Genomic DNA, 26,455 nt, shown 5'->3' with positions numbered 1-26,455 from the left:
AAAAGTCCAATAAAAAAAAAAAAAAAAAAAAAAAACCGTTTACCCTTAACCTAGACTCACCAATTGCTTCGTTGCCATATTTGATTTCTCTCCACATACACACGCTGTTACTTATTTGGGAGGCTATTTTAAAGTCTCCCAAATAAATTATCCAGGTCTCATAACGCGTAACCTTTAAATACTTGAGCACAAATCTCCTTAGATTAAGGATATTAACGCACGTAATCACAAACCAAGGACGGGCGCGGTGGCTCAAGCCTGTAATCCCAGCACTTAGGGAGGCCGAGATGGGCGGATCACGAGGTCAGGAGATCGAGACCATCCTGGCTAACACAGTGAAACCCTGTCTCTAATAAAAAAATGCAAAAAATTAGCCGGGCGAAGTGGCGGGTGCCTGTAGTCCCAGTTACTTGGGAGGCTGAGGCAGGAGAATGGCTTCTTGCTCAGGTTCTTTTTATTTGTTATAAGATATGTTCTTCTCCTGAGAGTTTTCTGCATAAGAAGTTGCTGTAGTGTCCATCCATTATATTTAAGACTTCACTGAAATGTGATCAGAAGGTAGAGTGAGATGCCTACAAAATTCATACTTACACTTTTGGCTTTCTCTAAGTATTTTTTATATCGTTCTTCCATTTGCTTCATTTCTTCCTCTTTCTTTCGTAAAGCTTCCTGTAATTCTTCAATTTTTAAGGCTGCAGATGAAACACAGTAAAATATATATAGATTATAATATATAGTTATAATATAAATACATTTATTTTAGATTACAACAATTTCAAAAATATTTTAATTGACTAATAACAAATAGTTAACAGCTTTGAGAGACTGGTCTATTTTTACACATAATTTTATTTTTAAAAAATTCAGATTTTTTTTTTAAACAAAAATGTTTTCTTATAAATAAATAAAAACTCCAGTACAGAAGTACATAAATAAAGAATCCATGAAGGATGAATGGATAAACAAAATGTAATACATAGATATAACATTATTCAGCCTTAGTTATGACACATGCTATGATACAGAGACATTATGTTAAGTGAAGTAAACCAGATACAAAAGGACAAATATTACATGATTCTATTTATATGAGTGACCTAGAATAGTCAAATTCACAGAGACAGAAAATGAAAGAGCGGTTACCAGGGGCTGGGGAGAGGGAGGAAGGGAAAGTTATTGTTTAATGCATATAGAACTTCAGTTTGAGATGATACAGTTTTGTAGATAGGTAAAAGTGATAGTTGTGCTGTGTGAATGTCCTCAATGTCACTGGACTATACAATAAAAATGGCTTAAAATGGTGTGTTTTGTATATTTTACCGCAATAAAAATAAGTCTGTTCTCTCACCTCTTACCTCTTTATTAATACAAAAGAATTAACAAAACCAAGCTACCTACAGGAGTAAATACTTGGGAAGCACAAGTCTGGATGACTTACATGGAACTACATTATGAAAATATCTTAACGTCATATAATATTCATTAGAATACAGAGTTAAGGAAAAATTCAAAGTACAATTAGAAAGTAAGACATTATAAAGATGATTGTATATTCCCTATATGTAAATAGAGCCTATTTCTTTCTTTCTTTCTATTTTTTTGCAGACAGTCTCGCTGGAGTGCAGTGGCAAGATCTTGGCTCACTCCAACCTCTGCCTCCTGGGCTCAAGTGATTCTCCTGCCTCAGCCTTCCCGGTACCTGGGATTACAGGTGTGTGCCACCACTCCTGGCTAATTTTTTGTATTTTTAGTAGAGACAGCCTTTTGTCATGTCGCCCAGGCTGGTCTCAAACTCCTGAGCTCAGGCAATCCACCCACCTCAGCTTCCCAAAAAAGTGCTAGGATTACAGGAGTGAGCCACCGCACTGGCCTTCTTTCTTTTTTATGAGACAGGGTCTTGCTGTGTTCTCTAGGCTGGTCTTGAGCTCCTGGGCTCAAGCGATCCTCCTACCTTGGCCTGCCAAATTGCTAATTACAGGCGTGAGCCACCCTACCCAGCCAATAGAGCCTATTTCTTAAATAAAAATTTAATATAGGCCAGGTGTGGTTGCTCACATCTGTAATCCCAGGATTTTGGGAGACTGAGGTGGGCAGGTGACTTGAGCCCAGAAGTTCAAAACCAGCCTGGGCAACATGGAGAAATCCCATCTCTATAAAAAATTATAAAAATTAGCTGGGCAGGGTGGCTCATGCCTGCATCCCAGCTACTGCGGGACTGATTAGGTAGAAGGATGGCTTGAGCATGGGAGGTCAAGACTGCAGTAAGCTGTGATCATGCCATTTACTCCAGTCTGGGCAACACAGCCAGACCCTGTCTCAAAAATGAATAAACAGTTTGGGCGCAGTGGCTCACGCCTGTAATCTCGGCACTTTAGGAGGCCAAGGTGAGTGGATCACGAGGTCAGGAGATCAAAACCATCCTGGCTAACATGGTGAAACCCCATCTCTACTAAAAATATAAAAAATTAGCTGGGTGTGGTGGTGGGCGCCTGTAGTCCCAGCTACTCAGGAGGCTGAGGCAGGAGAATGGCAAGAACCCAGGAGGCAGAGCTTGCAGTGAGCCAAGATTGCGCCATTGCACTCCAGCCTGGGCGACAGTGAGACTCCATCTCAAAAAAAAATAAAAATAAAAAATAAATAAAATAAAATAAATAAATAAAAATTATGTAAACTTACTATCACTATGGCAGTATACAGCAAGCCCATTTAAAAACTATCATAATTAGGAAAACTCACAGCTGTTGTTAAATCTTGGCTCGAGATCTTCAATAATGGCTCTCTTCTTCTGTAGTTCATTATTGGCTTCATGCAGCTTCTCTCTGTAACAAACAGGTAAATATCACCGACTACTGTTTCTGTAATTTTTTTCCAGTTCAAATTAAAGATCTAAGTTCTTTATATTTGGATTACACTTGCATTGCACACAAGTGATATGAAACAGATATGAAAAGACAAAACACAAATTTAATATATTTTAAAAATAAGTAAAAAATAAAGACAAAAAATTCCTGTTTGAAAAAGTAGCCATTTAGTTTAGATAGACCTGCATAAAGACAGAGTATAGATTTCTTCTAGGAATAAGAATATTGAAATAACTTTGCAAAGGTTTTACCATGCAAAATCTTGTTGCAAAAAAAATGAAGTTCTAAAAATAAGAATTAACAAATAGAATAGTACATGTCAATAAAAAAATGAACTAATGATATACGCAACCACATGAATAGATCTCACAGAATGTTGAACAAAGGAAGTCAAAGGGGTAACTGTGCGATTCTGTTGGTATGTTAAAATGAGTGGAAGATGATACAGATCAGCTGTGTGGCTAGTTTTGCCATCAATCTACTGGGAGGAAGAATGAACAATCCTGGTAGGTTACTGGACACATTCCATGTGTTGATCTGGGTCACTTAGGTTTGGGAGGCCTTGGCAGGCAGATCACTTCAGGTCAGGAGTTCAAGACCAGCGTGGCCAACAGGGCAAAACCCAGTCTTTGCTAAAGATAGAAAAATTAGCCAGGTATGGTGGTGGGTACCTGTAATCCCAGCTACACAGGAGGGAGAATTGCTTGAACCTGGGAGGCGGAGGTTGCAGTGAGCCAAGATCATGCCACTGCACTCCAGTCTGGATGACAGAGTGAGACTCTGTCTCAAAAAAAAAATAAATCTAGGAACTTAAGATGTGTACTTCATATGTTATATTCCAATATACAGTTATTTAAATAATTAACTGAAAGTGAGATATTTTCCCCTCGTATTTGTATAATATGTGTAATTTTCCCTTTATCATATTTAATATGGCACTATATAACGTAACTAGGAAAAAAAGCCTGTAAAAATGGGAAGATATAGAAAATCACTAATTAAAAAATACATCACTTTATGTCTTTCTGATCTTTTCTATGCATGAAATATGCTTTAATAAACCTTTTTCTTTCTCAATAAATTTTTTGAGGACATGACTTGTATGCATTTATGACCTATGACAAAGAACATATACAATATAACAGTTAAAAGAATAATAAAATTAAGCCCAATGAATCGCTACCATGTTAAAAAATAGACATTGGCTGGGCACAGTGATTCATGCCTGTAATCCTAGCACTTTGGGAGGCTGAGGTGGGTAGACTGCCTGAGCTCAGGAGTTTGAGACCAGTCTGGGCAAGATGGTGAAACCCCATCTCTACTAAAACACACAAAAATTAGCCGGGCATGGTGGTGTGTGCCTGTAGTCCCAGCTACTCGGGAGGCTAAGGTGGGAGAATCGCTTGAACCTGGGAGGCGGAGGTTGCAGTGAGCCGAGATTGCACCACTGCACTCCAGCCTGGGCAACAGAGTGAGACTCCATCTCAAAAAACTAAATAGGCCGGGTGCGGTGGCTCACATTTGTAATACCAGCACTTTGGGAAGCCAAGGCGGGTGGATCATAAGGTCAGGAGTTCAGCCTGTCCAACATGGTGAAACTGTCTCTACTAAAAATACAAAAAGCCAGGCATGGTGTTGGGGGCCTGTAACCCCAGCTCCTCAGGAGGCCGAGGCAGAGACTTTCTTGAACCCAGGAGGTGGAGGTTGCAGTGAGCCGAGATCACGCCACTGCAGTCCAGCCTGGGTGACAGAGTGAAACTCTGTCTCAAAAAATAAGTAAATAAATAAAATTTAAAAACATAAAAATAAAAATAAATAGGCCGGGCGTGGTGGCTCAAGCCTGTAATCCCAGCACTTTGGGAGGCCGAGGCGGGCGGATCATGAGGTCAGGAGATCGAGACCATCCTGGCTAACACGGTGACACCCCGTCTCTACTAAAAATACAAAAAACTAGCCGGGCGAGGTGGTGGGCGCCTGTAGTCCCAGCTACTCCGGAGGCTGAGGCAGGAGAATGGCATGAACCCGGGAGGCGGAGCTTGCAGTGAGCTGAGATCCGGCCACTGCACTCCAGCCCAGGAGACACAGCAAGACTCCGTCTCAAAAAATAAATAAATAAATAAATAAATAAATAAATAAAAATCATCCCAAAAACTTAGAAGTCATGCATGTCTCTATACTCTTCCCAGAGGTAACCAAAGTCAGAATTTGAATCATTCTCATAATTTTCATGATGGTTTTGTCTTTGTGCTATTCCTAAAAAATATATTGCTTAGGCTGGGTGCGGTGGCTCACGTCTGTAATCCCAGCACTTTGGGAGGCCGAGACGGGCGGATCACGAGGTCAGGAGATCAAGACCATCCTGGCTAACACGGTGAAACCCCGTCTCTACTGAAAAATACAAAAAACCTAGCCGGGAGAGGTGGCGCGCGCCTGTGTTTCCAGCTACTCGGGAGGCTGAGGCAGGAGAATGGTGTCAACCCAGGAGGCGGAGCTTGCAGTGAGCTGAGATCGCGCCACTGTACTCCAGCCTGGGGGACAGAGCAAGACTCCCTCTCAAAAAAAAAAAAAAAAAAAAAATATATATACACACACACAATTTTGTGCAATTTAAATTTTTTTTGCTCATAAAAACATATATATATATATAAAATTTTGTGCAATTAAAATTTTTTTTTTTGAGACGGAGTCTTGCTCTGCCACCCAGGTTGGAGTGTAGTTCCATGATCTCGGCTCACTGCAACCTCTGCCTCCCGGGTTCAGGCAATTATCCTGGCTCAGCCTTGCGAGTAGCTGGGATTACAGGCATACGCCACCACGCCTGGCTATTTTTTGTATTTTTAGTAGAGATGAGGTTTCACCATGTTGTTCAGGCTGGTCTTGAACTCCTGACCTTGAGTGATCCACCTGCCTCGGCCTCCCAAAGTGCTGGGATTATAGGCATGAGCCACCGCACCCAACTTTTCTTTGTCGTCTTCTTTTTTTTTGAGACAGAGTCTCGCTCTGTTGCTCAGGCTCGAGTGCAGTGGTGTGATCTCGGCTCACTGCAACCTCTGCCTCCTGGGTTCAAGCAATTCTACTGCTTCAGCTTCCTGAGTAGCTGGGATTACAGGTGCACGCCACCATGCCCTGCTCATTTTTGTATTTTTAGTAGAGACAGAGTTTCACCATGTTGGCCAGGCTGGTCTCAAACTCCTGACCTCAAGTGATTGACATGCCTTGGCCTCCCAAAGTGCTGGTATTACAGGCGTGAGCCACCACATCCAGCCCATTGTCATTTTAAATGTGCATGAGGCTGGCCCTATTTGGAGGTATCTGTGGCTCCTGTGGTGGGCTGAATTGTGTCTCCTAAAAAGAAAAATCGAAGTTTTAATTCCTAGGATATGTGAATGTAACAATATTTGGAAATTGGGTGTTTATAGATATAATTAGTTAAGATGAGGGCACACTGGATCAGGGAACGCCCTAAATCCAATGATTGGCATCCTTATCAGAAGGTCACGAGACACAGGCATACAAAGAATGACATGTGAAGGTGGAGAAAGAAACTGGAGTGATCTGTCTACAACCAAAAACATCAGGACTGCTGGCGGTTACCAGCAACAACAAGGAGCACAGAGCAGACTGTCCCTCCAAACCTCTAGAAGGAACCAGCCTGCTGCCACCTTGGTTCTTCTAGCCTCCAGAACTATGAGAGAATAAATTTATGTTGCCATAAACCATCCAGTGTATGGTAATTTGACATGGCAGCTATAGGAACTAACAGTCTCCATCTTCATTAATAAATCCTTTCTGATGAAGATTTTTCACCATGTAAATGACTGAGCACAGAATAATGGTTAGTTGGTAGTTTTATGAAATAACAGGCATTATACTTTTTGCCATAAAGGAATGAGAATTTTTTTTTAAAGGACAGAATTCAGTACTAAATTCTCACTGCAGGTAATCTCACAAAAGGCAAAAGTAATCTTTTCTGTTCTAGTACATTAAGAATCTGCCCACTGCTAGAATTGCTAGCAAATCTGTCGCCAGGAGTATCTTGTGTCTCCCACATTTACCATTTAAAACACAAAAACACAAACTAGATAGCATGAGGCAAATTGCCAGAGAAGAGAATTTCTTTCCCATCCTAGTAGAATAAATCCAAATTATCTTTGTGGTACTGAGGATGTCTGGTTTAGCACAGTGTAAAGTTGTAACACTTTAACGGGCTATAAATTCATAGTCACTAATTCAATGCTTGCCAGGAGTTTTGCTAGAAAAGAATGAGAAGGAATAAGGTTGTCACTGGGTGCAAGAAAAATTATGAAACATTTCTAATATGGTCAACCTCAGTTAAAGATAAAGAGAGAAGATTTCTTCTTCATGAAAAAACAAATGTGAATATTTTAAAATTTACTTTACCTTTTATACCAAAAAGTTCTTGTTTGTAACTCAAGGAAATATTTGAAAATCTACTGACAAGTTTTCACAGACTTTAAAAAATTTACTTAAGAAAGAATATTAGACTGCGTGTGGTGGCATGTACTTGTAATCCCAGCTACTCAGAAGGCTGCGGCAGGAGGATCACTTGAAACCAGGAGTTCAAGTCCAGCCTGCGCAACATAGTGACCCTGTCTCTTAAAGACCTTAAAGTCTTTTAAAGACAGGGTCTCTTTTTTAAAAGACCCTGCCTCTCAAAAATTTTTTTTAAATAAATAGATTAAGCTGGCAATACTTCAGAGCTGGCAAGCTATAGCCCATGGGACAAAACCAGCCTGCTGCCTGTTTGTATCTATAAAGTTTTACTACAACATGGTCACAACCATTAATTGATGTATTGTCTATGGCTATTTTCAAGCTACAACTGCAGAGCTGAGTGGCTGTGACAGAGACCAGCTTTTAACTCCTAAAAAGCAATTATTATCTGATCCCTTATAGAAAGAGGTGTCTGATCCACGATCTAGAGTGTCTCAAACTCCTAACTACGATTATCACAAAGAGAGAAAACCCTAAAGTCTCATTTGAGAAGGCAGTTCTAAAGCAGTCATTATTCTGACCTGAGAACCTTGGGTGGAAGTGACCCTTCAGACTCTCTTAATATGTATTATAATTTTCTATTTCTTCAAGGGCCACCTGTGCCAACGCCTAGACACACCATAACTACCTAACACAAAGCACGTCTGTTCCACTATAGAAGAATCAGCCTCAACAGCTCTTATACTTACAGATGTTCTTCAAGCTTCTTTTTTAGAAGGACTGACTAAAAATGAAAAACAAAGTTAGTTTATTACCATATTTTAACTAAAATAATATTTTTTTAAGTTAAAAGTACAATAGTCAGAATTTTGAGTGAGCTCTCAGTAATGTGTTGGGTCAAAGAGCTCAAAACACACAATGTACCCCAGTTTAAATCTCTTTAATAGAGGGAGACATGTAATTAGATTATAATTACATCCCCCTAAGGGATGACAATCAGTATGAAATACCCACAACCTGGATATACATATGAATTCTCTATTTATAATCAGGCAGATGAATAAAATAGGAATGAAAATGCCACTTAATTATAGACCTAATATTCCTGGATTTGGTAGGCAGACAGGACCCTAGTAATAACAGATTTCCCTTAAGACACTTATCTGCTATTTTCCTTGAGTCATGATAAAGTATTGGGTCAGTTTCTATAAATACGTCTGACTTAATCAGTGACTTATGAAAATGCACAGGTTACAAATAATTTATGCAATGGTATGGGAATGTGAAGGATAGCATATGCACAACCTTTAATATGTTGGAGAATGTAGCTTTCACTGGGTAAAAAAAAAAAAAAAAAAAAAGACTCCTGAAAAGCAGGAGATCAAAATTGACCTAAAAATAAATAATAAAGACATTCTCTATAAGACCACTAAATTTCATAATTAAACTTACACAGTACATACTATTAATCAATTTTATGAAACATTTTGAGATAAATGGTTATATAATTAATTAAGTCAAAACCCAATTAATATAGGCTTATAAAACAAATTGTCCAATCAACGCCAGTGATGAGGGAAAAGGAACCCTCACACTAAGTTCTTTTGATAATAATTACCAAAAATTTTTATTCATTTCCATTCTAACACAGCTCTGTAATACTTCAACTTTCACTTCTTTCCTCAATATGTTAACTATAGTTACCTCAGTAGATCCACATGTCCTCTATCACCGCTTCCCAAATATACAAAAAGATAAACCTGTTAACTTTATTTTATAAAAAAAAAAAAGAAACAGGGTCTCACTTTGTTGCCCAAGCTGGTCTCGAACTTGTGGGCTTCAGTGATCCCCCTCCCACCTCGGCCTCCCAAAGTGCTGGCATTACAGGTGTGAGCCACCGCACCCGGCCAACTCTATTAACTTTCGATTACTGCTCATTCCTTCTTTAGCACAGGGGTAAAATGTAAATACTTTTTAGAAACTTTAATTCTGTGCTTATGATTTGATTAGAGTCTAGCAAAACTTTAACTCTGAGAAGATATATAATAAAACGGTTAAATGGGTGGTTAATATGCCAAACAATGCTCTAAATCATGTCATAGACACTGTCATATGTAAACTTCACAGCCTGTGTAACAACAGCCCCATGTTACAGTTGAGGAAGGACAGGCTGGAGAACATTTAGTAGCTTTCAAGCGGCAGATCCAAAACCCAGGTCTGCCAGACCCCAGAATCCATGCATGGCCTTCACCTCCATGCTTCCTATGCTGCAGTGCCTCTCCAATCTGAAGACTGTTCCTACCAAAGCATGGGGCAGGAGGAGGGTAGACTGAATCAAGATAATTTATATAAATGAATTAATTATAATAATGGGATGGAACAGGAGTGGAATGGGGAATAAAACCAAGAGCAGACTTCTTGTCAGTTGACTCTTTAAGAGTCCAATATCCTTTGAGTATCTTAATTATAAAGGTCCTAAACCTACAAGTCAAGTAATCCAGATGTTCATTTTGTACAAAACTACCTTAATAAAATTTTCCATACCATCAACTATGATGGCAGTCTAAATCCAAAAACTGCTCACTATATAAAAATGAAAAGGAAGCCATACTTACAATAGCCTTGAGCAGAAACCATGCCAAGAGACAGAGAGGACAAATTAGTATGAAGCAAACACAGCAGCCAAGAGAAGGAATGATTTAGTAATTCATGAACAGAAATAAAAGATATGCACTTTTTTTTTTTTTTTTTTTTTGAGAGGGAGTCTTGCTCTGTTGCCCAAGCTGGAGTGCAGTGGCACAATCTCTGCTCACTGCAAGATCTATCATCCGGGTTCACGCCTTCACCTGCCTCAGCCTCCTGAGTAGCTGGGACTACAGGCACCCACCACTACGCCCGGCTAATTTTTTTTTGTATTTTTAGTAGAGACGGGGTTTCACTGTGTTAGTCAGGATGGTCTCAATCTCCTGACCTCATGATCCGCCCACCTCGGCCTCCCAAAGTGCTAGGATTCCAGGAGTGAGCCACTGTGCCCAGCCCAAGATATGCACTTTTTAAAAGAAATGTACATTTTCCTTTTTTCTACTGTCTCCTCATCCTGTCTTGTGCTCTGAAGTTTTATATATTGTGGCTAGCTCAAATTATCCATATGGCTGGATATAACAATGTTTTTCTGCTTCCATGCTAAAAACAAATTACATAAAAATAATAATAAAAATGTGCAACCCCTTCTACTCTGACTTAAGATTATATGAAAGGACTGTGCTTTTGATAACAGAAGCTGGCAGAAGTTATGTTGTTCTTCTCCAGAGGGGACCACTTCCTTTGGCAGGTTGCTTTATGTGTTGCACATTCCCGAGATGCAACACTCTTAAGTTAGAGAAAGAGAAAAGTAAGACAAAAACATAAAAATATTTGCTGGGGCAAGAACCATATATCCTGTATTGTACTATTTATTTCTCTAAGCCATTTGGAGGCACGGTTTCAGCTATCTGAATCTTTTCTACATATAGAAAAGAGCTCAGAGCAAAGTTCTGCTTAGTTTACAGCAAGACATTGGCATCTGGACAATCAAATAAATGGACGAGTTTATGTAAATAGTACTTGACAGGGCTGGCATCTCACTTCTGAAATACGTTCTGTTAAAGTAATGGCCCACAGCATATTTAATTAGACTTGATTACCATAGTGATACCTAATCAAGCTATGCCAAATTATCTTTTGAAGAATAAATGCTTTTATGTTTTAATGTAAGAGAACCATGCACAATGGCCATCATTGTAACACTGAAGTTTAAGCTGATTCTGATATTTCACCATTTTTACTTCCCATGTACCACATGCCCTTCCCTCACTCCCATAACAAATCAATAAAAGTCTCCTCAGACTTTTAGAGACCAGAATGGATTTTACATTTATCTCAGTTTAAAGGACCTAGTGATTTCACCGAATTAAGAAATGTTGCCCCATTCAGTTCATCTCTAAGATACTTAATTAGGCTTAGTAATATTTTAATACACTCATGTAGTTTTGTTTCACCTCTTTGTGATTTAGCATTTTGAATAAAAACATGTTTTAAATTTTAATAAGGGCATACGGAAGTTTAAATGTTGGTGACAATTTTAGGAATCAGAAATCAATCTGGGAATCTAACAAGGACTGCCAATGCATTGATTAAGGGATAAGCTAACATCACTCATGTTAGAATGAAGAACATGTTGCCAATATACACAAGATGATGTCTGGAGAAACTCATTAAGCTAGGCCATGGATGAGCTTTTTGTATCTAGTATTCACAAATTTTAAGTAACATACTTAACTCCCTTTCTTTGGTTCCTTTTGTTTTTATATCCTCTTATGTTAAAAAGGCCAAATGGAATTGGCTACATCTACAGTTTTGAAGTTAATCCTCCAAAATGACTCTATCAATGGAAACAAACATTTATGCTCAAATGCCAGAGTTTACAGCAAATTACACTGGTAACAGGAAAGAAACAAAACATCTGGTTGAAGCAAAGACTGATCACCAAAATTTTGTTTTTTCTCCTCTTTACATTATTTTTGAACACTCTTTAAGTCTTAGCTCTGTTGTTTACTGTTCATTGAACATAAAGGATTTGCAAAATTTGACTTACACTTTTGCCAGAGATAGACGACTATGTGCTACCTGAGTACTGTGATAGAAGGTTAAAACATAGGTGTGAAGAAAGGCAGTCCTTGGCTAATACATTTACACTATTCTAGTGCAAGTGTGCAGAGTTGTGACAGAGACGCAGAGTGCTGGGGGATGTGAAAAAAGGGCCAGTGTTGGGGAGCAGAAGGAGTAAGAGGGATTCAGAGATTTAGAGAAAATGTAATTCTAGGGACAGCAGTATTTTCTTAAAATCACTTTTACATTAAAAATTTCTACTTGAACATTCCAAATTCCCACTAGCTATTTTTTTTGACCAAAGGGGAAAAACCCTATACTTCATCTTTGAACACTGAGTTGAGCACATTTAAAACATAAAGCCTCAATTAATTCCTCAGTTGGTAACTAGAAATGAATTTCTAATTCCCAGCAGAGTGAATCTGAAGAGACAGATCTGGTCCTTTTTATAAGGAATGTTAGTAAAAAGGAAAACACTGTTTCTTTTCTATAACCAATATAATACTAAATTATTTTGATAAAAAACATCAAATAAAAAATAAAAGTCATTTCTCAACATTGCGAAACTGACGGACCATGGTTGGTACATATTAAAACTTACATCTTCTGCTTTTGAGCCTTGATCCTGTAAAGATTTTTGTAATTCTTCAACTTGTGACTGTACTTCCAGAAGTCTTTGATTCACCAGCCTAGAAATGAAATGTACATTAATTTTCCAAGTGGCGACTTATGTATGCCTTTTTTCCTTAGGTTGTCATATCAGTTAGAAAGTATAATTAGCAAAATAAAGTCTCATGTTCTAGCAGTAGTAGTATAGTAGTGGCCTAATGTCATGAGTGGCAGCTTACTTTTCTGATTATTTTTGGTATTGCTTGAAATTTCGAATGATGACTTCTAACACAGTGTTTGGGTGGGCACATATTTTAGAACCAATGTAGTTATGCATATTTCTCTGAAATTTACTTCAGTACATGTTTATGAAGACTATGTCTCAAGGACTGTGCTCAGCATTAGTATTAAAAGATCTCTGCACTCAGGCAGGGCATGGTGGCCCATGCCAGCACTTTGGGAGGCCAAGGTAAACAGACTGCATGAGCTCAGGAGTTTGAGACCAGCCTGGCCAACATGGTGAAACCCCATCTCTACCAAAAATACAAAAATCAGTCAGGCATGGTGGTGAGCACCTGTAAGTCTCAGCTACTTGTGAGGATGAGGTAGGAAGATTGCTTGAGCCCAGGAGGTCGAGGCTGAAATGAGCTGTGTTTGTGCCACTGCACTCCAGTCTGGGCAACAGAGTGAGATCCTGCCTCACACACACACACACACACACACACAAAAGATCCCTGCCCTCACGGAATTAAAGCCCAGTGGGGAGGAAAAAGTGTAAACAAATAAAATACAATCAGATAAAAACTTCCAAGTAGTACACAGATGCATATAAAAATAGTTGGTCAAAGAAACAGTAACTCTCTGGACGAGTTAAAATACACTGGACTTGAAATGAGACTAGCACAATAAATAAAACATCTGTGGGTTATGGGTGGAAAGGAGATTCAAGACAGAGGTCAGTATGTCCAAAGTATGCAGAAAAATAAGAGGATGCAGTGAATTCAGGAATGGTATGATGAAGAGTATGTTATGAGAGGAAGAATGGCTGGAGAGAAACTGGGGAAAAGGAGATCAGCACAACCCTGTATGGAATTACCCTGTAATCAGCTGGGATTACCCTGTAATCAGCAAGCCTCAAGTCAGGCTGAAACTGGAATAACTCAGACAACCTTAAATAATGCTGATTCCACAGTTTGACTTTCTTTTTTCTTTTTCTTTTTTTCTGTCTTTTTTTTTTTTTTTTTTCCTTGAGATGGAGTCTCCCTCTGTCGCCCAGGCTGGAGTGCAATGGTGCAATCTCAGGTCACTGCAACCTCCGCCTCCCAGGCTCAACCAATCCTCGTGCCTCAGCCTCCTGAGTAGTTGGGATTACAGATGCGCACCACCACGCCTGGCTAATTTTTGTATTTTTAGTAGAGACGGGGTTTTACTATGTTGGTCAGGGTGGTCTCGAACTGCTGACCTCAGGTGATCCGCCCACCTCGGCCTCACAAAGTGCTGGGATTACAGGCATGAGCCACCGCGCCCAGCCCATGGTTTGACTTTCATAAATTCTCTAGGTCATGATGCAACATTCAGGAGACTAGCTTACTTCCAAAGGTGTTGGGTGATACTGAAGGATTGCAAGAAGGGAAAACATGGTCAGACAGATCATACAGGTAGTATGTCAGACAGATCACTTTGGTTTTACAATGGAAGATATTATTTAAAATGTTCAAGAGCAGGCATGAAGATGAGAGAATGCTATTATTACTATTATTATTACTAAATATGCCTGAAATAGAAAAGGACAGAGGAGGAAATAGAAAGGGACAGAGGAGGAACTATCTTGAGAAAAGGCAAAAGAATACAAGGATTTTGGTATTCACTGAGAAGGTAAGACAAAAGGAACAGGATAAGAAAGAAATATAGGGATCTGATTTTACATTTGTTGAAAATGAAATGCCTAGAAATTTGTCAAACAGCTAGATACCTCAATCTAAAGCACAGAGAAACCTGAGTTGAACACACAGATTTGGGAGCCATTTGGAGTTAACTGAGGCCATGAGCAAAAATGATATTGTCTAGAAAGAGTGTGAAAAACAGTGTAAAAGACTAACAAAGATGGGCCATGGCGGATCAACCAAGGGGTAGAAAGAGGAACCTCACCCTGAAGAATATCAGAGAATGAGAGAGAATATAAGAGAGGGCCATTATTGAAATAAAAAATTTGAAGAAGGGGGAACTGAATAACAACACTGAATACAGTAGAAAGATGAGGAAAGATAAAGTCTTGAGTGCTGCTACGGGATTGGCCATTTAAGAGATGACTAGTTATCTTAGTAAGAAATACTTTCGTGAAATGGTAGTAGTAGAAGCCAGACTGCTCCAAATTAAGGAGAAAACAAGGCAACGAGTGTTTAGAATCCAAATAGCCAAAAATTTTAATAAGAAATTTTTTTACTTAAATTACAAGACATTATAGGTTTATAATTTAGAAAGGATCACAATAAAAATGTAATTAAAGCTATAATAACTTTTTCACATCAAGGTAAAAAAAATCTGAGTGGTTTTGAGTAACAAAAGGATAAATTATCTGAAAAACCCACATTAAATATGGGGACACAGGTCCATAAACACATTACTAGTAATACCGTAATACTGTTCAGTCTTTTCAGAAAGCAAAATGGAAATATGTATCCAACTAAAAGATTATTTCAACAATCCATCTTAGTCATTTTTGAGATTATTTCATCAAACAACACTGTAAGCCTACTAGGTGGAAGCCATTGTAAACATCATAAAACACAATCCAATGTGTACCAAGATGTTCTTTGGAATGGTTTAAAAACAGCTAAATTCTCTCAATGGGGAATAGGTGAGCAAAAATAGTAGTGGAACTGTTAAAGTATGAAGTATGTAAGTAACATAAATATAAGTAAAATATTTATGAAAAAAGTACATCTATAAAATACTCAAAAACTGAAATAATATCAAGCATCTTCTCTGAACACAGTAAAACTAGAAATCAGTAACAAAAGAAATTTTGGAAACTATACAAACACATGGAAATTCAACAATAAGTTCCTGAATGACCAGTGGGTCAATGAAGAAATCAAGAAGGAAACTGAAAAATTCATTGAAACAAATGATAATGGAAACACAACATACCAAAACCTATGGGATACAGCAAAAGCTGTAGTAAGAGGGAAATTTATGGGCATAAGTATCTACATCAAAAAAGAGAAAACCTTCAAATAAACAACCTAACAATGCCACTTAAAGAACTAGAAAAGGAAAAGCAAACAAAACACAAAATTAGTAGAAGAAATAATAAAGATAAGAGCAGGCTGGGTGTGGTGGCTTACACCTGTCACCCCAGCACTTTGGGAGGCCAACATGGTTGGATCACTTGAGGTTAGGAGTTTGAGATAAGCCTGGCCAACATGGTGAAACCCTATCTCAACTAAAAATACAAAAATTAGCCAGGGGTGGTGGTACACGCCTGTAGTCCCAGCTACTCTGAAGACTGAGGCAGGAGAATCGCTTGAATCCAGGAGGTGGAGGTTGCAGTGAGCCATTGTGCCACTACACTCCAGCATGGGTGACAGAGTGAGACTCTGTCTCTAAATAAATAAATAAATAAATAAATAAATAAATAAATAAGGATCAGAGCAGAAATAAATGAATTTGAAATGAAGAAAACAATACAGAAGAGCAACAAAACAAAAACCAGTCTTTTGAAAAGATAAATTGACAAACCTTTAGCCAGACTAAGAAAAAAAGAGAGAAGACCCAAATAAATAAAATCAGACGAAAAATGAGACATCACAACTGATACCAGAGAAATTCAAAGAATTACTGGTTATTATGAGCAACTATATGCCAAAAAATTGAAAAATCTAGAAGAAATGAATAAATTCCTAGACACATACAATCTACCAAGATTGAATCATGAAAAAATCCAAAACCTGAACAGGCTAATAGGAAGTAACAAGATGGAAACCATAATAAAAAGTCTCCCAATAAAGAAAGGCCCCAGATCTGATGACTTCACTGGCAAATTCTACAAAACATTTAAAGAAGAACTAATACCAATCCTACTCAAACTATTCTGAAAAATAGAGGAAGAAGGAGTATCTCCAAACTCATTCTATGTGGCAAGTATTATCCTGATACAAAAATGAGACAAAGATGCATCAAAAGAAAAAACAAACAAACAAAAATCTATAGGCCAGGCACAGTGGCTCACACCTGTAATCCCAACACTTTGGGAGGCCAAGGCAGATGGATCACCTGATGTCAACAGTTTGAGACCAGCCTGGCCAACATGGTGAAAACCTGGCTCTACTAAGTTACTGCATTCCAGCTTGAGTGACAGCATAAGATACTGTCTTAAAAAAAAAAATATATATATATATATATAAGTATAGGCCAATATAACTCATGAATATTGATGCAAAAATCCTCAATAAAATACTGCAAACCAAATTCAACAACACATTAAAAAGACCATTTATTATGACCAAATGGGATTGATCCCAGGTATGCAAGGAGGGTTCAACATCCTCATACCAACTAATGTGACACATTATATCAACAGAATAAAGGACAAAAACCACATGATCATTTCAATTGATGTTGAAAAAGCATTTGATAAAATTCAACAATCTATATAAATACTCTCAAACAACTGGGTATAAAAAGAACATACCTCAATATAATAAAAGTTACATACAAAAGACCCATAGCTAGTATCATACTGAATGGGGAAAAACTGAAAGTCTTTCCTCTAAGATCAGGAACAGGACAAGGATGCTCACTATCATCCTGTTATTGAACACAGTACCAGAAGTCCTAGCTAGAGCAATCAGACAAGAGAAAGAAATAAAGGACATCTAATTAAGAAAGGAAGAAGTCAAATTACAAATCAACATACAAAAATCAGTAATTTTTTTTTTTTTTTTTTTTGAGACGGGGTCTCACTCTGTGGCCAGGCTGCAGGGCAGTGGCATGATCTCAGCTCACTGCAACCTCCGCCTCCTGGGTTCAAGCAATTCTCCTGCCTCAGCCCCCTGAGTAGCTGGGGCTACCAGGCATGTACCACCACACCTGGCTAATTTTTGTATTTTTAGTAGAGCCGGGCTTCATCCTGTTGGCCAGGATGGTCTTAATCCGCCCACCTCAGTCCCCCAAAGTGCTGGGATTACAGGCAAGAGCCACCACACCTGGCCAAAAATCAGTAACATTTCTTTCTTTTTTTTTTTTTTTGAGACACAGTCTCACTCTGTCGCCCAGGCTGGAGTGCAGTGGCATGATCTCAGCTCACTACAAGCTGCGCCTCCTGGGTTCATGCAATTCTCCTGCTTCAGCCTCCCGAGTAGCTGGGACTATAGGTGCCTGCCACCACGCCTGGCTAATTTTTTGTATTTTTAGTAGAGACAGGGTTTCACTGTGTTAGCCAGGATGGTCTTGATCTCCTGAACTTGTGATCCACCTGCCTCAGCCTCCCAAAATACTGGGATTACAGGCATGAAACACCGGGCCCAGACAAAAATCAGTAACACTTATATAGGCCAACAGCAAACAATCTGAAAAAGAAATCAAGAATCCCATTTATGATCACTACAGCTAAAATAAAATACCTAGGAATTAAGCAAAGAAGTGAATGATCTCTACAATTAAAACTATAAAACACTGATGCAAGAAACTGAAGACACAAAAAAATGGAAAGATATTCTATGTTCATGAATTAGAAGAATCAGTATTGTTAAAATGTCCATGCTGGGTGTGGTGGCTCACATCGGTAATCCTAGCTCTTAGGCAGGCAGAGGTAGGAGGATAGCTTGAGCCCAGGAGTGTGAGACCTGCCTGGGCAATTTAGCGAGACCCAGTTCTCCACTGAAAGGAAAGACAACAACAACAACAACAACAAAGTACTCAGTATGTTCAAGTGCCATACTTTGGCCTATTGTTGGCCAGGCATGGTGGCTCATGCCTGTAATCCCAGCACTTTGGAAGGGTGAGGTGGGCAGATCACCTGAGGTCAGGAGTTCGACACCAGCCTGGCCAACAAGGCAAAACCCTGTCTCTACTAAAAATACAAAAATTAACTGGGTATGGGCCTGTAGTCCCAACTACTCAGGAGGCTGAGGCAAGAGAATCGCTTGAACCTGGGAGGCGGAGGTTGCAATGAGCTGAGATAGTGCCAGTGCACTCCAGCCTGGGCGACAGAGACAGACTCCAACTAAAAAACCAAACAACAACAACAACAAAAATCCATACTACCCAAAGCTATCTATAGATTCAAAATAATCCCTATCAAAATACCAATGATATTCTTCACAGAAATAGAAAAAACAATCCTAAATTCTATACAGAACCACAAACTACCCAGAATAACCAAAGCTATTTTAAGCAAAAAGAACAAAACTGGAGGAATCATGTTACCTGACTTCAAATTATATTACAGAGCTATAGTAACCAAAACAGCATGGCACTTACATAAAAACAGACACACAGACCAGTGGAACAGAATAGAGAAGTCAGAGATAAATCTATACATCTACAGTGAACTTATTTTAACAAAGATGCCAAGAACTTACTCTGGGGAAAGAGCAGTCTCTTCAATACATGGTACTAGATATCATTATGCAAAATAATGAAACTAGACCCCCTATCTCTTGCAGTATACAAAAATCCAATCAAAATGGATCAAAGATTTAAATCTAAGACCTGAAAATAATAAAATGAAACTGGAGAAACGCTCCCCGGACATTGGTGTGGACAAAGATTTCTTGAGTAATGCTCCATAAGCCCAGGGAACCAAAGCAAAAAGGAACAAATGAGATCATATCAAATTAAAAAGCTTCTGCACAGCAAAGGAAAAAACCAACAAAGTGAGAGACAACCAACAGAATGGGTGAAAATACATGCAAACTCCCCATCTCACAAGGGATGACTAACCAGAATATATAAGGAGCTCAAACAACTCTACAGGAAAAACTCTAATAACTCAATTTTTAAAATAGGCACAAGGAGGGCTGGGCATGGTGTCTCATCCCTGTAATCCCAGCACTTTGGGAGGCTAAGGTGGGTGGATTGCTTGAGCCCAGGTGTTTAAGACTAGCCTGGGCAACATGGCAAAACCCCATTTCTACAAAAAGTAGAAAAAATTACCTGGGCATGGTGGCACATGCCTGTAATCTCAGTCACTTGGAAGATGAGGTGGGAGGATCACTTGAGCCCGGGCTGTCGAGGCAGCAGTGAGCTGTGATTGTGCCACTGTACTCCAGCCTGGGTGAAGGAGTGAGATCCTCAAAAAAAAAAGACAAAAGATCTAAACAGATATTTATTCTAAACAGATATTTATTTCTCAAAAGAGGCTGGACATGGTGGTTCATGCCTATAATGCCAGCACTTTGGGATGCTGAGATGGGAGGATCCCTTGAGTCCAGGAGTTTGAAACCAGCCTGGGCAACACAGGGAGATCCTGTCTCTCCAGAAAATTAAAAAATCAGCCAGGCATGGTGGTGTGCACCTATAGTCCCAGCTACTGAGAGGCTGACATGGAAGGACAGCTTGAGCCTGGGAGGTTGAGCTGTGATCATACCACCGCACTCCAGCCTGGGCGACAGAGTGAGATCCTGTCTCAAAAAAATAAAATAAAATAAAAAAATTAATAGGCACAGAAAATGTGGTATATGTAGATGTAGAAGACAATGTAGCACTATTTAGCCATAAAAAAGAATGAAATCCTATCATTTGCAAAAACATGCATGAAACTGAAGGTCATTATGTTAAGTGAAATAATAGGCACAGGAAGACAAACTTCACATGCTCTCACTTATTTGTGGGAGCTAAAAATTAAAAAAATTAAATTCATGGAGCCTGAAAGTAGAAGGATGGTTACCAGAGGCTGGGAAAGGTAGTGGGAAGAGGTTAATGGGCACATAAAATAGAAAGAATGAATAAGACCTAGTATTTGCTGGCACAACAAAGTGACTATAGTAATAATTAATGTAATTGTACATTTAAAAATAACTAAAGAGTATAATGGGATTGTTCATAACATAAATGATAAATGCTTGAGAGGATGAATACACCATTTACTCCAATATGATTATTATGCACTGCATGCCTGTATCAAACGATCTCATGTAACTCATAAACATATATACCTACTATGTACCCACAAAAATAAAAAAAATAAAAAGTTCATCTACAAAATAAATGAGGATTATGATGCCTATCTCATGGGGTTGTTTAAAAGACTAAAGTGTGCCTAGCAGAGCCCCTGCACATTGCAGGAATTCTATCGACGTGAATTGCCTCTACCTTCTTTCTCCCACTTCAGGGATTGAGATAGTTAACATTTTAATCAAAGTCTAATTGCTGAATACATACAGCTGTGGGATGCAGGGAGAGGGTGCACCTGAGATGATAGTACACTCTGAGAGGTACAGAAACAAGACCAGCTCTACTTTGGCAGAATTCCTGGGGAATCCTGATGTGGCTTCCTTCTCAACCCTCCACCCTCTTCTAATATTGTTTGAGGACCGGCAGGTATTACAGACATGCTAAAGTGCTCGCTCTTGGGAAAACTAATTGGAAAGGACTTTAGAGGTCTATGACAGACTTTGCTTTCTGACAGGTGATATACATGGGCAGTGAGCAAACTGTAACAGACTCAGTGGGACCCAATGTTGTAAACTAGTAGGATATTAAGCTAGAGTCAAGGTAATATAAATACTCATTAAAATCAGTAAGAACAAACTTAGGGTAAGTCACTTAGGACAAAAAACATCCTGTGAGAGGAAGACAGGAAAAGGAATAAATATTGTGCAAACATAGTAGAAGATAAATTGGCAAGAAAGAGGGTATGGATTAGGTATGGAGGCTTTGGAGTCAGGCAGTCAGGGTCTGAGTCTGAGTTCCCTGATCTGTAAAACTTTCATAAAGTAAGAAAGCATATTTAAGACACCCAGCACAATGCCTGAGACAAACAGGTGCTTAGTAAATATTACCTGTTATTATCATTATAGATCATAGTCAACCATAATCTAAGTTATTCATCATCGGTGTTGTAATTTAAGAAACAATCACAACAGTAAGTTGTACCCAGCGGTAAGTCACACAGGAACTTCGGTGGTGATTAGTCATCCACAGACATGGACACTGTATAAATGACAATTGGCTGTCCTGTCTCTGGGAAAAAGAGCAATAATTATAAAGCCTGTGAGAAACAAAGCAAAGCAGTATGAAGAAAATTGTGGGTGTTTTCTCACTAAAAAAATATCAGGGTAGGGAGAGACTTTCCTGACAAAAAAAAACAACCCAGAGGCAAAGGATGAATGAGGCGAACATCAAGACACTTGCACCAGAGGGACTGCCCGCCCGCCAGTTGCTCCTGCAATCTCCCCCGCTCCACTGTCTCCACTTCCCACTTTTTCTGAGTACTTTAAAAAATCCCTCATTCTCTAGACTCGTAAGAGTTGATGTAAAATTTTCTCCTTCTGCTTATGCTTGATGGTGCTCTTATAATCACCCTAGCATTTATACTGATTTACACTGTTTGTTGATTCTATCTCAGTAGCTTTAAAATGTAAAGCTATAGGAAGAAGGGTAGGATGTGTACAACTGTCACAGCAATTTTGCAGATTCTAAACTTTCAAAATAAGTCAGTTGTTCCTAAGATGAATTAGTTCCTTTTAGGGTCACAATAAATAACAGATTAGAAGAAAAATGCTTTGTCAATCCAATTACAAGGGAGCTACTGCTCTCCCCACACCAACAGAGCTCCAACACACTCCTGTGGAAATGGTAAACTCTATTAGCCCAACAACAACTGTGAATTGTAATTCTTGTGAAAGACTGAATTATCAGATTTTAAAAAATCCTCTAGTTTTAATTAGTGATTAGAAAGGGTAAATGGTAGAGCTCCGGTATCATTTTGCATGAAGAAGTAAAAAGGACACTACCATTCTAAAAAAGCCCAATGTTTTTTGGCAAGTCTGCCCAAAAGTGGAGAAATGGATTCAAGTTCTCTTAAAGGGAAAGAGAACAGCACATGGCCATTTTTCAAACTACAATTCAGATCTTTGTTGTTAGTTTTTTTGTTTTGTTTTGTGTGTGTGTGTGTGTTTTCTGTTTTTGAGACAGAGTTTTGCTCTATTGCCCAAGCTGCAACCTCCACCTCCTGGGCTCAAATGATCTTTCTACCTCTGCCTCCTGAGTAGCTGGGACCACAGGCATGCACCACCATGCCTGGCTAATTTTTGCATTTTTTGTAGAGATGGAGTTTCATTCACCATGTTGCCCAGGCTGGTCTTGAACTCCTGAGCTCAAGCGATCTGCCCTCCTCGGCCTCCCAAAGTGCTGGGATTACAGGTGTGAGCCACCATGCTCTGCCAGTTTTTTGTTTAAGGGATTCAGAATCAAGGCAAATAGGGAAAACTTATAGCCAGATGCAGTCACCTCTAATACTCTACCTATTCTCTGTCTCCAGTTCATTCTTGCGTAGATTTGCATCATCTAGAAGGCTCTGCAATAAGGCTATTTTTTCATTGTCCGAACCTTCTTGGTTAAGCTTTAACATCTTATTCTCATGCTGAAGACGAATAAGTTTCTCCCTGAATGAACAAAATAAAAACTAAATATTATATACACAGTCATTTGGTGCATCAATATACAACACAGGTATCAAATCTAGCTAAGCACTCTTTCAAATTTAATACCAGAACAGAAATGAAAAATAAAGAAAGTACAACAAATTCAGCTATTACAGCTGGCAAAGACATTACATTTAAGGTTTTAAATATTTTCTTTATAGAAATAATACAGTCTCTAAATACAATGATTTGTAATCAACATGATTTCAAAATCCTATTTCTTCCCTGATTTAAATATTTAAACTATGAATGCATTTATTTATTTGTTTCTTGATTCTTATTAGAGAACACAATCTCTAGTGCTATGCTCTTAAATTATCAACCATTTGGTGGCAAGATATTATATCCGACAAGAATCACTTCAAGCCGGGCGCAGTGGCTCAAGCCTGTAATCCCAGCACTTTGGGAGGCCGAAACGGGCGGATCACAAGGTCAGGAGATCGAGACCATCCTGGTTAACACGGTGAAACCCCATCTCTACTAAAAATACAAAAAAGTAGCTGGGCGAGGTGGCCGGCGCCTGTAGTCCCAGCTACTCTGGAGGCTGAGGCAGGAGAATGGCGTAAACCCGGGAGGCGGGGCTTGCAGTGAGCTGAGATCCGGCCACTGCACTCCAGCCCGGGCGACAGAGCAAGACTCTGTCTCAAAAAAAGAAAAAAAGAATCACTTCAAGACATTCAGTCTATCCATTCCTGTAATATGTAAAATTAAATTCTTGAAACAAGCCAGATCATTACAATCAGGTTACCGGACTGCACTGTTTTGGACTCTGTATATGCCAAAAGCTTACATTAAGGGATATTAAAAACAGTATCCATACAGAACTTGCCACCATATTTACTGCAGGGACAATATAATTGAAATGTTAGTTCATATGAAGACATACTTGTTGAAGATATATTTCATTCTTTTCTTTACACAGGGTCATCTTTAGGGGGCCCCATGAAGACAGTATGAACAGATACCAAATACTATGAAAAGCTGTGGAAAAGCTTATTGTGGATAAAGAAAAATCAAAGTAAGAAAGAAACACACACACACACGCATTGCTCTTATTTTATAAACATAATAAATCTTTTACTTTTGCTACTGAAAAGATGAACCAAATCTGTGATCTAATTCAAGCAACTATTTAGAATTTGATGTATTCTATTATGGGCAACAGGGACTTTCTTGTTTTTTTTTGAGATGGGGTCTCTCTCTGTCACCCAGGCTGAAGTGCAGTGGCACGATCTCGGCTCACTGCAACCCCTGCCCCTTGGGTTCAAGCAATTCTTCTGCCTCAGTATGGGCAATAGGGACTTTATATTTTTCAGTTACAAAGTAAACACACAGTTTGTAAGGAAGATAAATGAAAAGAAAATATAAACCCTCCATAACTATAGTGCAAAATGACTACTGCTGAAATATAGCCTTCTAATTCTACGCACATATACTCACATGCAAACATTTTTCAAAAGGGATCACAAAGTACAAATTACATCGGTACCTGCTATTTCCACCTAAAATTTCACAATCTTTTTATATCATTAAATATACTTGGATATTTTAAATGACATGGCATTAAAATCGTTACTTATTTAATAAACACCCAATTATTGGGCATTCAGATTGCTACCAATTTTGAGCTTTAAGAAGTTAATAAGATTAGCCTTATAAATATACTTTTCTGTATATCATTGGTTATTTCCTCAGGATTAACTCCCAGAAAAGTAATTTTTGGATCAAAAGATAGGTGCACTTTTAGACAACAGACACATCCTACCAATCTCCTCAAAAGAAGGGTTGTACCACTTTAACCTTTTGCCTTTGCCTTTAGTTTATGAGATTTCCAATTTGTCCACACCTCTAACTCAATAAAAAGTATCAAATATTAACCCATCGTCTAAAACATGTAAAATTTTCATCCCAGTTTATCATTTTTCCTTGATAGTTGTCTTCTGGACACAGAGCATATTTTAATCTGTATCTAGTCATACTCAGAAAAGCCCTATTTGCTGAATCTTTATCATCATTGTTCTTTTTTTTTTTTTTTTTTTTTTTTTTGCAGACAGAATCTAGCTGTCACCCACACTGGAGTGCTGTGGCGCCATCTAGGATCACTGCAACCCTGCCTCGTAGGTTCAAATGATTCTCGTGCCTCAGCCTCCTGAGTACCTGGGATTACAGGCATGTGCTAGCACGCCCAGCTAATTTTTTTTGTATTTTTAGTAGAGACAGGGTTTTGCCATGTTGGCCAGGATGGTCTCGAACTCCCGGCCTCAAGTGATCCGCCTGCCCTGGCCTCCCAGAGCACTGGCATTACACATGTGAGCCACCGCACCTGACCTATCATTGTTCCTAGTTTAAAAAACCAACTGTATTACGAATACGTTTCCTTAAAAATTGTGCGTTGTTTTGGACATAACCACTTATTTATAAACGTTCACAAATATGTGTTCATTTATTCAACAAATCTTATTAGTTCAATTATAAAGTAGCATATCAGATGGCAAAAAAGAAAAAGGTACACAAGATACTTCCAGACTTGGTGCTGCCTTATACGCCTTTTGTTTGTACTACTTCTTTTTTTTTTTTTTTTGAGATGGACTTTTGCTCTTGTTGCCCAGACTGGAGAGCAATGGTGTGATCTCAGCTCACTGCAACCTCTGCCTCCTGGGTTCAAGTGATTCTCCTACCTCACCCTCCTGAGTAGCTGAGATTATAGGCATGCATCACCAAACCCAGCTAATTTTGTATTTTTTTAGTAGCGACAGGGTTTTGCCATGTTGGTCAGGCTGGTCTTGAACTCTGACCTCAGGTGATCCACCCACCTTGACCTCCCAAGGTGCTAGGATTACAGGAGTGAGCCACTGCGCCTGGCCCGTTTGTCCTTCTTAAACAAATGTTAACCAACAACTACAAATTGTTTCCATTTATTCAACAAGTATTTGAAAGCTTATTTCAACTTTTACAGTGTATGAAACCCTTACACGGCCGGGCGCGGTGGCTCAAGCCTGTAATCCCAGCACTTTGGGAGGCCGAGATGGGCGGAACACGAGGTCAGGAGATCGAGACCATCCTGGCTAACACGGTGAAACCCCATCTCTACTAAAAGTACAAAAAAAAAAAACTAGCCGGGCAAGGTGGCAGCGCCTGTAGTCCCAGCTACTCGGGAGGCTGAGGCAGGAGAATGGCGTGAACCCAGGAGGCTGAGCTTGCAGTGAGCTGAGATCTGGCCACTGCACTCCAGCC

The 26,455-nt window shown here is 39.0% G+C and overlaps 1 protein-coding gene across 5 annotated transcripts in view; it reads right to left on the bottom strand.

Moving 5' to 3' along the window:
• Nucleotides 1–26,455, bottom strand: part of HOOK3 (hook microtubule tethering protein 3) — a 165,070-nt gene that overhangs the window by 44,665 nt on the left and 93,950 nt on the right. For 4 of the 5 annotated variants that reach the window (XM_026453990.2, XM_026453992.2, XM_026453991.1 and 1 more), the window contains 5 exons: nucleotides 23,042–23,182; nucleotides 12,565–12,652; nucleotides 8,066–8,100; nucleotides 2,737–2,819; nucleotides 592–692 (listed from right to left, as the gene is read on the bottom strand). In XM_026453990.2, coding sequence (XP_026309775.1) covers nucleotides 592–692; nucleotides 2,737–2,819; nucleotides 8,066–8,100; nucleotides 12,565–12,652; nucleotides 23,042–23,182 — 448 coding nt within the window. The remainder of the gene's footprint in view (nucleotides 1–591; nucleotides 693–2,736; nucleotides 2,820–8,065; nucleotides 8,101–12,564; nucleotides 12,653–23,041; nucleotides 23,183–26,455) is intronic. The other variant, XM_026453993.2, reaches the window with a different exon arrangement.

This window comes from Piliocolobus tephrosceles, chromosome 7 (genome assembly GCF_002776525.5).
Source record: "Piliocolobus tephrosceles isolate RC106 chromosome 7, ASM277652v3, whole genome shotgun sequence".
Taxonomy (NCBI): Eukaryota; Metazoa; Chordata; class Mammalia; order Primates; family Cercopithecidae; genus Piliocolobus; species Piliocolobus tephrosceles.
This window is presented reverse-complemented; position numbering and strand designations above follow the sequence as displayed.